General features: G+C 42.8%; 1 protein-coding gene across 2 annotated transcripts in view; it reads right to left on the reverse strand.

The window, feature by feature from the left end:
• LOC140122677 (cytochrome P450 2C5-like) overlaps positions 1 to 12,991 on the reverse strand; it is a 50,967-nt gene that overhangs the window by 18,983 nt on the left and 18,993 nt on the right. Inside the window, exons 6-7 of one of the 2 annotated variants that reach the window (XM_072143785.1) lie at positions 2,181 to 2,343; positions 1,452 to 1,601 (exon numbers count right to left, since the gene is read on the reverse strand). In XM_072143785.1, coding sequence (XP_071999886.1) covers positions 1,452 to 1,601; positions 2,181 to 2,343 — 313 coding nt within the window. Of the gene's footprint in view, positions 1 to 1,451; positions 1,602 to 2,180; positions 2,344 to 11,922; positions 12,116 to 12,201; positions 12,344 to 12,991 lie in introns of those variants that run through there. The other variant, XM_072143786.1, reaches the window with a different exon arrangement.

The following is a 12,991-nucleotide window of genomic DNA, read 5'->3' on the forward strand; positions in this document are numbered from 1 at the left end:
GTAGTTATTTTCCTGTACATAGGGGCAGTATTATAGTAGTTATATTCTTCTACATAGGGGGCAGTATTATAGTAGTTATATTCTTGTACATACGGGGCAGTATTATAGTAGTTATATTCCTGTACATAGGGTCAGTATTATAGTAGTTATATTCCTGTACATAGGGGCAGTATTATAGTAGTTATATTCCTGTACATAGGGGCAGTATTATAGTAGTTATATTCTTGTACATAGGGGGCAGTATTATAGTAGTTATATTCTTGTACATAGGGGGCAGTATTATAGTAGTTATATTCCTGTACATAGGGGCAGTATTATTGTAGTTATATTCCTGTACATAGGGGGCAGTATTATAGTAGTTATATTCTTGTACATAGGGGGCAGTATTATAGTAGTTATATTCCTGTACATAGAGGCAGTATTATAGTACTTATATTCCTGTACATAGGGGCAGTATTATAGTAGTTATATTCTTGTACATAGCGGGCAGTATTATAGTAGTTATATTCCTGTACATAGGGGCAGTATTATAGTAGTTATATTCTTGTACATAGGGGGCAGTATTATAGTAGTTATATTCTTGTACATAGGGGGCAGTATTATAGTAGTTATATTCCTGTACATAGGGGGCAGTATTATAGTAGTTATATTCTTGTACATAGGGGGCAGTATTATAGTAGTTATATTCCTGTACATAGGGAGCAGTATTATAGTAGTTATATTCCTGTACATAGGGGCAGTATTATAGTAGTTATATTCTTGTACATAGGGGGCAGTATTATAGTAGTTATATTCTTGTACATAGGGGGTAGTATTATAGTAGTTATATTCTTGTACATAGGGGCAGTATTATAGTAGTTATATTCCTGTACATAGGGGCAGTATTATAGTAGTTATATTCCTGTACATAGGGGCAGTATTATAGTAGTTATATTCTTGTACATAGGGGGCAGTATTATAGTAGTTATATTCCTGTACATAGTGGGCAGTATTATAGTAGTTATATTCTTGTACATAGGGGGCAGTATTATAGTAGTTATATTCCTGTACATAGGGGCAGTATTATAGTAGTTATATTCTTGTACATAGGGGGCAGTATTATAGTAATTATATTCTTGTACATAGGGGGCAGTATTATAGTAGTTATATTCTTGTACGTAGGGGGCAGTATTATAGTCGTTTTATTCCTGTACATAGGGGGCAGTATTATAGTAGTTATATTCTTGTACATAGGGGGCAGTATTATGGTAGTCACATTCTTGCACATAGGGGGGCAGTATTTAGTTTTACATTTTTAGACTTGGTTGGGATTTCTAATGTTAATTACACCAGACAATAATGGCAGCCAACAAATTCTATTTGTATTTGTATTGCCCACCCAGCCCCACTTTTTAAAGTAAGCCTCAGTAGCCATTTTTTATTCCGGAATTGCTTTGAGGCTAATTACTTACCTTTATAGGATGTAAATGCTTGCACTAAGCTTTTAGATTCCTCAACAATCTTATCTTCTAGGGTTCTCTTCCCCATACCGAAATCACGTAATTTGGAAAGAGTGAAGCGTCTCATGGCTTTCCAGTTGTGTCCATTAGAGAAGACGACACCTGGAGAACAGACATAGTGAAGTCATTTTGCACAATTTCAGTTACTTTATAAAACCACACTGGTGCTGTCATAAAGGTTAAAACCTTCAAGTTCATAGGTGGTGGCATCAACTGGAAAATTAATTTTGAAGTGAGAAGCAAATTGGTTGTCAAAACGAGTAGTTGCAGAGTTTAGCACGGAAGTGAAGATCTCCTCACCTAAGAATGCTCCTTTTTTCACTGTAATTGAGGGCCCTGATACCAGGGACATCACTGACTAAATCTCCGGGTACATGATGCCAATAACAGCAGAGAGGACAACCTGCTTTGGGAGACCTTAACTTCACCGTTGAGTTCTCTGACCTTATAGAATCACATTACCTTTTACTTCAACATTGATTTTCTGGATGATTCCACCACACTGGTCATTGGGTCGATTTTGGTTGCCTTGAATACGTCCCCGATATAGAAATAATTTTTGCCTAGGTGAAATATGAAAGCTGTGCTTCCAGCAATACTGAAAGGGAAGTCTTCTGAAAATCTTCCCACCACCAGGAAATAGTTGTGAAGTCTTTGCTTCTCATCAGTGAGGAGTCTTACCATATCCTCTGGTTACATCAAGGAAAGAAGGCACGTTTGGTCTGTCGGAGAACTCCTCCGCGTGGTTGACGAGAGCTTCTTTCACTACATCATAGCCGCACAGGACCACCATCTTCTGCGCTCCTATCCTTATACTGAACACGGGGCCATAAGTCTTAGCAAGCTACAAAACACAAGTCATTTTAGGATGATACTGATACAAAATATAAAAAACAGAAAATTGTGCTCCCATAGAGTTGTAAATTGATATAATAATAGCCCACAAATGTCCCAAAACCCAAAAGTGTGGGTGGCGGGGTTACATTATTTAGGCTTAATGTTATGGAGGCAGCACTGAGTCCTAGATCCCGGATCGCATTGTCCAGTATTTGTAGATCAAGGTGGAAGCGAAAAATTGGTCAGGTAGGCACCAACGTGTAGAAAAGTCCATCAATTTATTTATTCCAGGAACAGACGATTTCGTGTTTTTGAAGGAGAACTCCCCTCTTCGTCAAGCCCAAATCTCCCTCAAGCTTTGGATCTGAAGAAAAGGAAAGTTCACCCTCAAAATGAATAATAAATTTAGGGGCACAATAATCATAGGCTGGCGCTAGGCAGCAATGGGCCAAGGTTGTCCAATGCACTTGCTGCCAACACTCTCTGCGTCCAATGGGCTTAAAGGGCTGAGAAATCACAAAGAAATGACAGCTTGTACACCTGCTTTTAGACTACAATCTATGATAAATGTGGTCTATAGAATACATCAGTACATATATAATGCATGTTTGTTTGTCGTAGCTGGTAGGCAATTCCTGGCAAGTCTGAACCGTTTGTTGGTAAGTATGCAGATTGTAGAAACTTAAGACAGTGTATTGTGAACTATCCCTCTGAACGAAAAATATGCAAGTAAAAACTTTGGTACGAGAAATTTACAGTTGACTAACATTGACAATATCCAGACTTGTTGATTTGGCCACACAAACTACTCCCAAAGATGGATCATGTGCTAGGTGTAGTGAGCACACATGTGTCCCCACACTGGGATCGGGCCAGATGAACGTGCCCCAAAACATTGAGCAGGTCCTAAACATGTCTGTATTATCGAGATGGATGCAGAGAAGTGAGGAGCGCTAATTACTCAAGTGAAAAAGATTTGACCTTAAAAAATAGGGGATAATTATCAGATCACAAGGGATACAATCCCTGATATCCCTAGAAATCTGGAAAATAAAAGACGAGGAGGCACTGGGGCACATTTACTTACCCGGTCCATTCGCGTTCCAGCGGCGGCTGCTCCGACGAGCGTTCGGGTCTTCCGGCGATTCATGAAGGTCCTGCGCCCCATGTCCACCAGGTGTCGCTGCTGCGCCGAGGTCCGCCGAGTTGCGTCGGAGTTCACTGATCTCTTCCTGGTGCATGTAAGTATGGCGCGTGCAACCGATTTTTTTTTTTTAAAATACGGTGGGTTTTCCGAATCCGTCGGGTTTTCGTTTGGCCACGCCCCCCATTTCTGTCGCGTGCATGCCAGCGCCGATGCGCCACAATCCGATCGCGTGCCCCAAAATCCCGGGGCAAATCAGGGAAAATCGGCGCAAATCGGAAATATTAGGGTAAGACGTTGGGAAAACGCGAATCGGGCCCTTAGTAAATGACCCCCACTGTCTCCGTTTGGGGTCCAAGTGTTTGAACCATCTGTAGTTAAGGGATAAGTGTCCACGGAGAGACCACCCATTGTAGATACCCTTCAAATGTATCTATTGATCAGGAAAAGGCAATAAATCTCATAGAACTTGTGATCTTACCTCTTGATATGATAAGTAGGGCTTTTTAACATCCAAGTTGAGAATATTTCCGATGATTGGTAATGGCCTTGGACCAGGAGGATAATTCGGATGCTCCTTCTGATTGGATAAAACATTGGCCAAGAAAATACAGATTATAATAGTCAGAAGAACGGTGACGGGATCGAGGGGCAACATGTCTGCAGAAGAACCTGTGGGGAGGAATTAATATCTGTCAGTAGGACATTGAATTCATACCAACAGTGAATGTTACCCCCCTGTTACTCAGTCACAGAAGAACCATCCTGTCAATGGAAACTTTCATAGATAATCACTAAGATATTTTCTCTTGGAAATAATGGCCTGTACACGTCTCTTTATGCCATCTACCACCAGGATGAAAGATGGGCTCCATTAACACCTATGGACCCCTCAGACCTCATTTGCCTTTTTTTGCAAAAAGAAGGCCATAAGAAGCTAAAAGAAGGTCAGATCCTGCCAGAGAGGGTACACACCAGTATGTCAGGTTGCTTGGTTTACAATACTTCATCCTGGTGGTAGATGTCCTTTAAAGAAGTTTTCCAGGTTCAAGAAATTGTGTACCTGTCCTTAGGCTACCCTCAAACAAATATGTTCAGGTTTTCGGAATGCAAATAAGTGTGCCGTGGTCTGTTGTTTGCGGCCTGACAATCGTTGGCATGTGAGCGCTACTCATGAACAGAGGACAATAGTAAAAGGCACCTGGGCAGAACAAGGACCTGCTGTGAGCTTTTCATTATGGGCAGTCGGCTCATACATGGGGCAGTGGAGACCAGGACATGTAGTAGCCACAGAAACCGCAGTGAGGGAAGTTTTTGGTTTTGTCTATTTTGGATCACATTTTCCCAAAAGCCTTAGGTCTTTTTTAAAATCTTGTTAATGAAAAGATTTCATTTTTGAGGGGTGACACCTTTTGTCAAACATCCAACTCCACCACCAAGGAGATGTTCACTGCAGCGACTGGAAATGGAGTTGAGTCAATGGGGGTCATTTACTAAAGGCCCGATTCGCGTTTTCCCAATGTGTTTCCCGAATATTTACGATTTGCGCCGTTTTTCCCTGTATTGCCCCGGGTTTTGGGGCACGTGATCGGATTTTGGTGCATCGGTGCTGGCATGCACGCGAGGGAAATCAAGGGGCGTGGCCGAATGAAAACTCGACGGATTCGGAAAAACCGCCGCATTTAAAAAACCGAAAGTGTTGCGGAGCTTGCACTTACCTTCATCCAGTATAGGCCGGTGTATTTGAGTGCGTTCCGATGCTCTTCAGCGCAGCAGCGCCACCTGGTGGACGTTGGAGGAACTGCCTTAATGAATCCCGGCCGGACCCGAATCCACCCCAGAGAACGCGCCCCTGGATCGCGAATGGACCGGGTAAGTAAATCTGCCTCCAATGCATACAGAGCACTTCTCACGATGGTGGAGCCTAATGGGGGACTTCCACTAATGACCCATTCTATGTATAGATGATCAGTACCTTTAAGCCAGAAAACTCCTTAAAATCACAGTAAATAATTGCATGTTCCAACCAAAGGAAAAACTGAGCAACCTCTGACTGAAAACTGATTGATTGATTGAACGTTGACGAAAAAATCAGCTTTTTAGAGGGAGTAGTCAGTCACTTACCTGCAGGTGGAGGCCTCTAGGTTACTCTAGGAGGTAGGTTACACTTGTCTCTCCAGTCCCTCTATGCGGTTCTACATCATCACAGAGACTTATATAGCAGAGCAAACACTGAAAGAAGGGCAAACCCTCTGCCAGCCTCACCTCAGGTCACCTACAATAAACCGGATTAAACTGTCACCAAAAAACTCTGCTCACCTCTACCCTCAGGATGGGCCCCACAGTTTATGCACCAAATTCTGTGTAATGGGCACATGCCACCCCCCCCCCCCTGCATTCAGAGAAAAAATGATACTATTATCTGATGCAGCAAACAGGAATAATCCATAGACTCACCCAATGACTTCCGGGTGTCACAGAACATCGTGTGTGCTTTGCTTCTGTCTTATCTTATCTGTCTTATCCTCCCATTCATATATAATTACGTGCATGTATATATATATATATATCTATATATACAAATACTCAAACATATATACATGCTAACCCATGTATATTTATACATACTCATGTACACAGATACACATACATAAATACATACATACTCATGTGCACACCCATCTTCATGTATACATACATACATACTCATATACACACATATATACACACATACTCAAACATATATAAATACACAGCCATGTACACAGATACTCATACAAATATACATACATACTCATGTACACGAATATACTGTACATATATACATACAGGCAGTCCCCGGGTTACATACAAGATAGGGTCTGTAGGTTTGTTCTTAAGTTGAATTTGTATGTAAGTCGGAACTGTATATTTTATCATTGTAACCCCAGCCATAACTTTTTTGGTCTCTGTGACAATTGGATATTAAAAATGTTGGGTTGTCATAAGAACCAGGATTAACACTAAAGCTTCATTACAGACACCTGTGATAACTGTTACAGCTGATCATTGTAGCCTAGGACTAAAGTACAATAAATTACCAATATCCAGAGGTCCGTTTGTAACTAGGGGTCGTATGTAAGTCGAGTGTTCTTAAGTAGGGGACCGCCTGTACTCATTTACAGTCATATCTCGGCAATTTCCATCACCTCCATTGTGATGTATCGACCAGAATGATCATGCGTGGCTGTCTGCTCCATTAATCTCTGGGAGCGACAAGGGGTCCGACTGAGGTACCGGGGACCCGATCGGACCCCTCCCTCTCGTGATCTGTGGGAGTCTCATCACCTGCTGCAACTAGTGGAACTTCTGAGTTTAGTAAGTCCTATAGAAATCAAAGATGTCCCTTAGAGGTCAATCCTGTGCTGTGCATAAGTGTGTTATATAAACTCTTAAAGTCCTTCCAGAGTAGGACAGAAGACTTGCAGACCCCTATTCTGCTAATTATATATATACATATATATAAGGTTGGGCTGAGAGAAGTGGGATGGTCATTTCTATGAGATGTATGTCTAGCATGTGGGCCATCTTGACCCAGATGTTGTTGGTAAGTGATGACACACAAGGTGAACAGGCTCTGGATGTTACAGATAGTAGAGAGGACGATCAAGTTGTTTGGTCAACTAATAAACACAAGTATCTCCTACAATTATGTCATCCACCATCCACACACTGATGGCCTTTGGACTACACCCCCTGTCTCTGCCCAGAAAATGTCCAGGTGTATAGTAGAAGGAAAATTACTGGATCCGACTGACCCCCATAATGGGTCCTTCTATTAGCAATTGGTGACATCTCTGCCCAAGGATTTCCACAAATAGTGCTGGGACAGTAATTCTAGAATCTTACATATCCCAGAATGCTCAGACAATACAGAGTCATGCCCACATAATAGTTGTAATTCCCTATTCTTGGATCAATCTTCTTGCCCATATTGATGTTTAATGTAGACTGGTGCCATGGGGAAGATGCTCGATGGGTCAATGAAATGTTATGACTCCTCAGACACATCCAAAGATGCCAAGGGGCATTAGGAACATTCTTCTCTGCTGGGTGGAAGTCATGCAAGTAGTAGTATCCTTCTGGCTTGCCGAGGGTGTCATGTTTTATGCTGATGACCTTTAAAGGGCACCTACCACCACGATTCTACCTATAAAGGTAGAAGGGGTGGTAGGTGGATGTAAGGGACATGAGGATAGCCCTTTTTAGAGCTAATCCTCACGTCCCCGCTAACTTTTGGGAAACTTTATTGGACTAATATGTAAATTCTGTTATTCGGCTACTGGGGCGTGGAGTAGCCGTGCACGAGGCTACACAGTGTGGCTACTCCATGCCCCAGTAGCCACGTTACTCCTTCTACCCTGTTGTGTGCCGCGTGCAGCTCCTCGTAGCTGCGCGCCCTCGTCCGACAAGCCGGAGTTCTGCGAACGCCCCAGTAGCCGAATAACAGAATTTACATATTAGTCCAATAAAGTTTCCCAAAAGTTAGCGGGTGACGTGAGGATTAGCTCTAAAAAGGTCTATCCTCACGTCCTTTACATCCACCTACCACCCGATCTACCTTTATAGGTAGAATCATGGTGGTAGGTGCCCTTAAATCAACACCATTCAAAATCCCAAACTTTGTTAATTTCCTTTTTTTCTAAGATGCATGAGACATGTTACCTATGGGACAAACTATTTTCCAGAGGCACCATGTAATATTCCGTACAAGGTTCTAGGAAGAAATTTCGGGAGCAGAGGAATAAAAACTATAGTAGTTCCCCTTACGCTGTGTAAGGTTCAGTTATTCCAGGGCCAACTGATGTTTTCATCGATACTATTTTGAAGCCTCTTCAACCTTTTGATCACTTTTATCCAAATTGATATGGATGACAAAATGTCAGAAAACCTGAGGATTGGGGGCACGTTTCATCTGGGGTAATTATTTTTAATTTTTAAATAGATTGAGATGCATGAACATCTATTGCAGAGTATTATTCAGCGGAATTGATCATCTATGGATAAATAATACATTTTCAAAACCCTGAATACCTCTTTATTAACTTTTATTTAAGCAGTTTTTTGGATATCTTCTAGCAAACTGCTGAACATGTCAGGAGGCAACATCCGAAGCTGTATAATATACAAGTCTTTATATTTTAAGGAAAATATGAAAATACGTTTTCCAGGATGGGATAAAGAAAACATTGGGGCAGATTTACTTACCCGTTCCATTCGCGATCCAGCGGCGCTTTCTCTGCGGTGGATTCGGGTCTTCCGGCGATTCACTTAGGCAGTTCCTCCGACGTCCACCAGGTGTCGCTGCTGCGCTGAAGTCCGCCGAAGCCCGCCGGAGTTCATGATCCTATACTTGGTGAAGGTAAGTGCGTGCAACACTTTTTTTTTTAAATGCAGCGTTTTTTCCGAATCCGTCGGGTTTTCTTTCGGCCATGCCCCCGATTTCCGTCGCGTGCATGCCGGCGCCGATGCGCCACAATCCGATCGTGTGCGCCAAAAACCCGGGGTAATACAGGGAAAATCGGCGTAAATCGGAAATATTCGGGTAAAACGTCGGGAAAACGCGAATCGGGCCCTAGTAAATGACCCCCATTGTCTCTTAGCTACCTTGTAAGGCAGCCCCCTTGCCATCAAGTATAACTTTCAGGAAACCTATTGACATGATGTGGGATTAAAACCAAACCAGTATATCTATTTCAGAAGGAACAGACTCTTAACTGTAGACAATACTGTTTCAACACTGTCTTTGCTTCTCATCAGAGCAGTGCAGCGAACCAGTTGGCTCTGTGAGAGACTTTTGACTAGGGTCTGGAAGTAAGAGTTCTCCTTATAGAGACTTTGCTAATAAAGGCTGCCTTGAAGGCATGTAGCGACTTATAGCCAACAATGTCCCCCTATGGAATTCTGGGAAATATGCAAATAACAATAACGATATGGAGAATGGAGGGCTAGGTTATGTTTGAGGAAACCCTTAAATATTTAAAGTACAGACAGTCCCCGGGTTACATACAAGATAGGGTCCATCGGTTTGTTCTTAAGTTGAATTTGTATGTAAATCGAAACTGTATATTTTATAATTGTAGCTCCAGACAAAATTTATTTTTTATCCCAGTCAGATTTTCAAAATTTTAGCTGTAATGGGACCAAGGATTATCAATACAGACACCTTACAGCTGATCATTGCAGCCGGGGACTATAGTAACATCCAGAGAGGTCATCAGAGGTCACAGTGGGCAGAGAGGTCTATCTTTAACCAGGGGTCGTCTGTAAGTCGGGTGTCTTTAAGAAGGGGACCGCCTGTATATAGTGGAGATGCACAATTGGAACAGGTAATTTTTCTATTATGAAAGCAATCATAGCTGACTTGATGATTTCCATGTATTGAGCGGACCAAGTGTGCCGAACTTTGCCAGCTTGGGTGTCTATGATAAGTGCTGGTACCAAATGTAGCCTACAGCAGCATTTAATGTAGCAGGAGCACCTGCAATTTGAGGATGTTTGTTGCTACCCGATGGGGACATCGGGAACATTAATCCACCCAAACATGTTAGGACCAGCTTGCATGTGCTACATTGATTTCAATGCCATTAGCAGCATTTCAAGAGGTGATACCAGCACCGGTCACCGGTGGCACTTGTGGGGTTTTGTGTCCGGGTTTGGCATCTGGAAACAAACAGACTTTTCAAGTTCAGGTCATCTTATCACTAAGCAACATACATATTACTACATTTATACATATTATAGTTAAATAAGAAGATGAACTTTATTCTGGTAATGTTAAAGAGGCACAGATTTGTTTTTGGACATTTTTATTTAGTTTTAATATAAAAAAAAAAAAACACTAAAAATGGATAATTGTGATACAAAAGTAGAAAACATTTTCAATTACCATAATAAAAATAATTGAATGGCAGGAATTTTGTGATTTAATGTTGGTTTGATGTGAAAGAGAACAAGAGAGACCCTTTCAGGATTCCCAGAAATTCCCCTGAGGGCCACGAAGGGTGTAACAAAAAGTAGGGTCCCCACATTTTCCAGCCTGTCTGAATGTGCCAACAACTGAAATCTCCTATCAACATCCCTGAAACAGCAAAATCCCTTTTTATATATGATTCCACCCTCAGTCACTAGAAAATTATTTTAATAATCCATACACTGAGCTGATTAATTTATAGGCTGCCAATGTAATGTGTTTCGGTGACCAATGGATACATTGGGGCTCATTTACTAAGGCTTTGAATCACGCACTTTGGTCGGGTTTCCTGACGATTTCCGATTTGCCCTGAATTGCCCCGGGATTTTGGCGCATGTGATCGGATTTTGGCACATCGGCCGGCTTTCACGCAACAGAAATTTGGGGGCGGGCTGTCGGACAACCCAACGGATTCGAAAAAAACGTGGATCAGCACTTACATGCACCGGGACGAAGCAGGTGAACTCCAGAGGACCTCAGCGCAGCAGCGACACCTGCTGGATATCGGGCGCACGACCTTTGTGAATCCTGGCTGACCCGAATCCTCGTTGGACAACGCGCCGGGGGATCGCGAATTGACCGGGTAAGTAAATCTGCCCCATTGGGGCTTATTTACTAAGGGTCATGGATCGCACTTTCGTCGGGCTTTCAGACGTTTTCGGGTTTTGCGCGGCAGTGACAAGTATTTAACGGGTGTCTGCGCTGGGATTGTGTTGCATGCGATCAGATTTTGGCGCAGCAGCGCCGACTTTCATGCAACAAATTAGGGGGCGTGACATCAAATTGTGTCGCGAGACAATGCACTTACATACACCAGGAAGAAGAAGATGAGCTCCATCGGAGCTGAGCGGGGAAGCGACACATGCAGGATATCAGACGCACGATCTTAGTGAATCGCGGCACAGTGCATTATCATCTAACAATGCACTTTCTGTGAACTCCTCGGACCGGGTAAGTAAATGTACCCCATTCTATTAACTTATTGGGGCACATTTACGAAGGGCCGTGCGCCAGTTTTCTGTCAGACTTTGCACGTTCTTTCTAGTGCAAACTGCTTGCACAGGTATATAAGAGGTGTCTTCGCCACATTTGTTCTCTACCCCAATTTGTCATGCTTTGTGCAGCGCTGCGTAATCTGTGTGTGCTATATAAATAAAGAATTAGGGGGCCTTCCGGTGCTCAGTCTGTGCGCCAGAGTCATGAAGAATGTGCACCAAAAATCCTGAATCTGGCACCCCCTTCACTATACACAAGCAAACTGCACATAGTACAGACTGTACTGTTCTTAGTAAATGTGCCCCATTGTCTTATATTCCCAAGAAATGACATTGTCTTCATTACAAAACAGGACGGAACGTCATGCTACTGTTTTGAGGGCCCAGTAAATTAAGGTGCCCTATATTCATGTCCATCATGAGGTATTTAACATAAAGAATGGTGTCCATTAATTGCGAGGAATTGCACAGATCTGATGTTTCTGTGGACATGAGGTGAAACCGACAGCAGCGGTGAGATCCAGTTTCGCTCCTGGAGGAGCTTGAAATGTGAAGTTCTGCAGTAGCTTTGTAAAGAAGAGGAAGAGCTCCATTTTGGCCAAGTTCTCTCCAGCACAACTTCTCCTTCCTTTGAAAAGAAGAAATAAAAGCATATATCATATGGTAAGTAAGCCCCTCTAAGTGGTGGAAGTCCACAATATCAATGCGACTCACCGGCAGAAAATGGTATGAAGGCCTCATTTTTGACAAAATTTCCATCAGAGTCCAAAAAATGTTGAGGGTAAAACTCATCCGGTTTCTTGAAGTACTTCTTATCTCTTAGGACAGATGTCAGTGATGGAATGATGTGAGTTCCCTGCAAAGATTTAGAAAAGATATTCTCCTGAGACAAAAAGGTTTCACCACTCCATGTTGAGGGAGTCACGAGAAAGAGTTTTACATAGAGTATTTACCTGAAGCTCTATGTTGGTGTGTGGATACGCTTTATTGCTGAATTTTTGGAACAACAAGAGCCCACCCCTCTGTGCTGGATCAAAAATCTTTTTAACACCTCCCTATCCTCCTGCCTCTCCTTTACCAATGTCCCCCTATGGATCTCCATATCCCTCGAAAGAGATGGCCCCTCGAAACAGGAAAAGATCACTCTGTCAATCAATAATCTGAGTAAGATTGTGACCAAAATTGACCAAAAAATCATTGGGGCTCATTTACTTTCCCGGTCCTGTCGCGATCCAGCGGCGCGTTCTCCGACGAGGATTTGGGTCTTCCGCTGACTCACTAAGGTCGTGCGCCTGATTCCACCAGGTGTCGCTGCTGTGCCAAGGTCCGTCGGAGTTCACCAACCTATTCCTGGTGCATGTGATTGATTTTGCGACACAATTAGTTTTTTAAATTCCGCGGTTTTTCCGAATCCGTTGGGTTTTCCGACGGCCAGGCACCCGATTTCTGGCGCGTGAAAGCCGGCGCCAGAATCCGATCGCGTGCGCCAAAATCCCGGCAGAAT

This window comes from Engystomops pustulosus, chromosome 3 (assembly GCF_040894005.1).
Source record: "Engystomops pustulosus chromosome 3, aEngPut4.maternal, whole genome shotgun sequence".
Classification (NCBI taxonomy): Eukaryota; Metazoa; Chordata; class Amphibia; order Anura; family Leptodactylidae; genus Engystomops; species Engystomops pustulosus.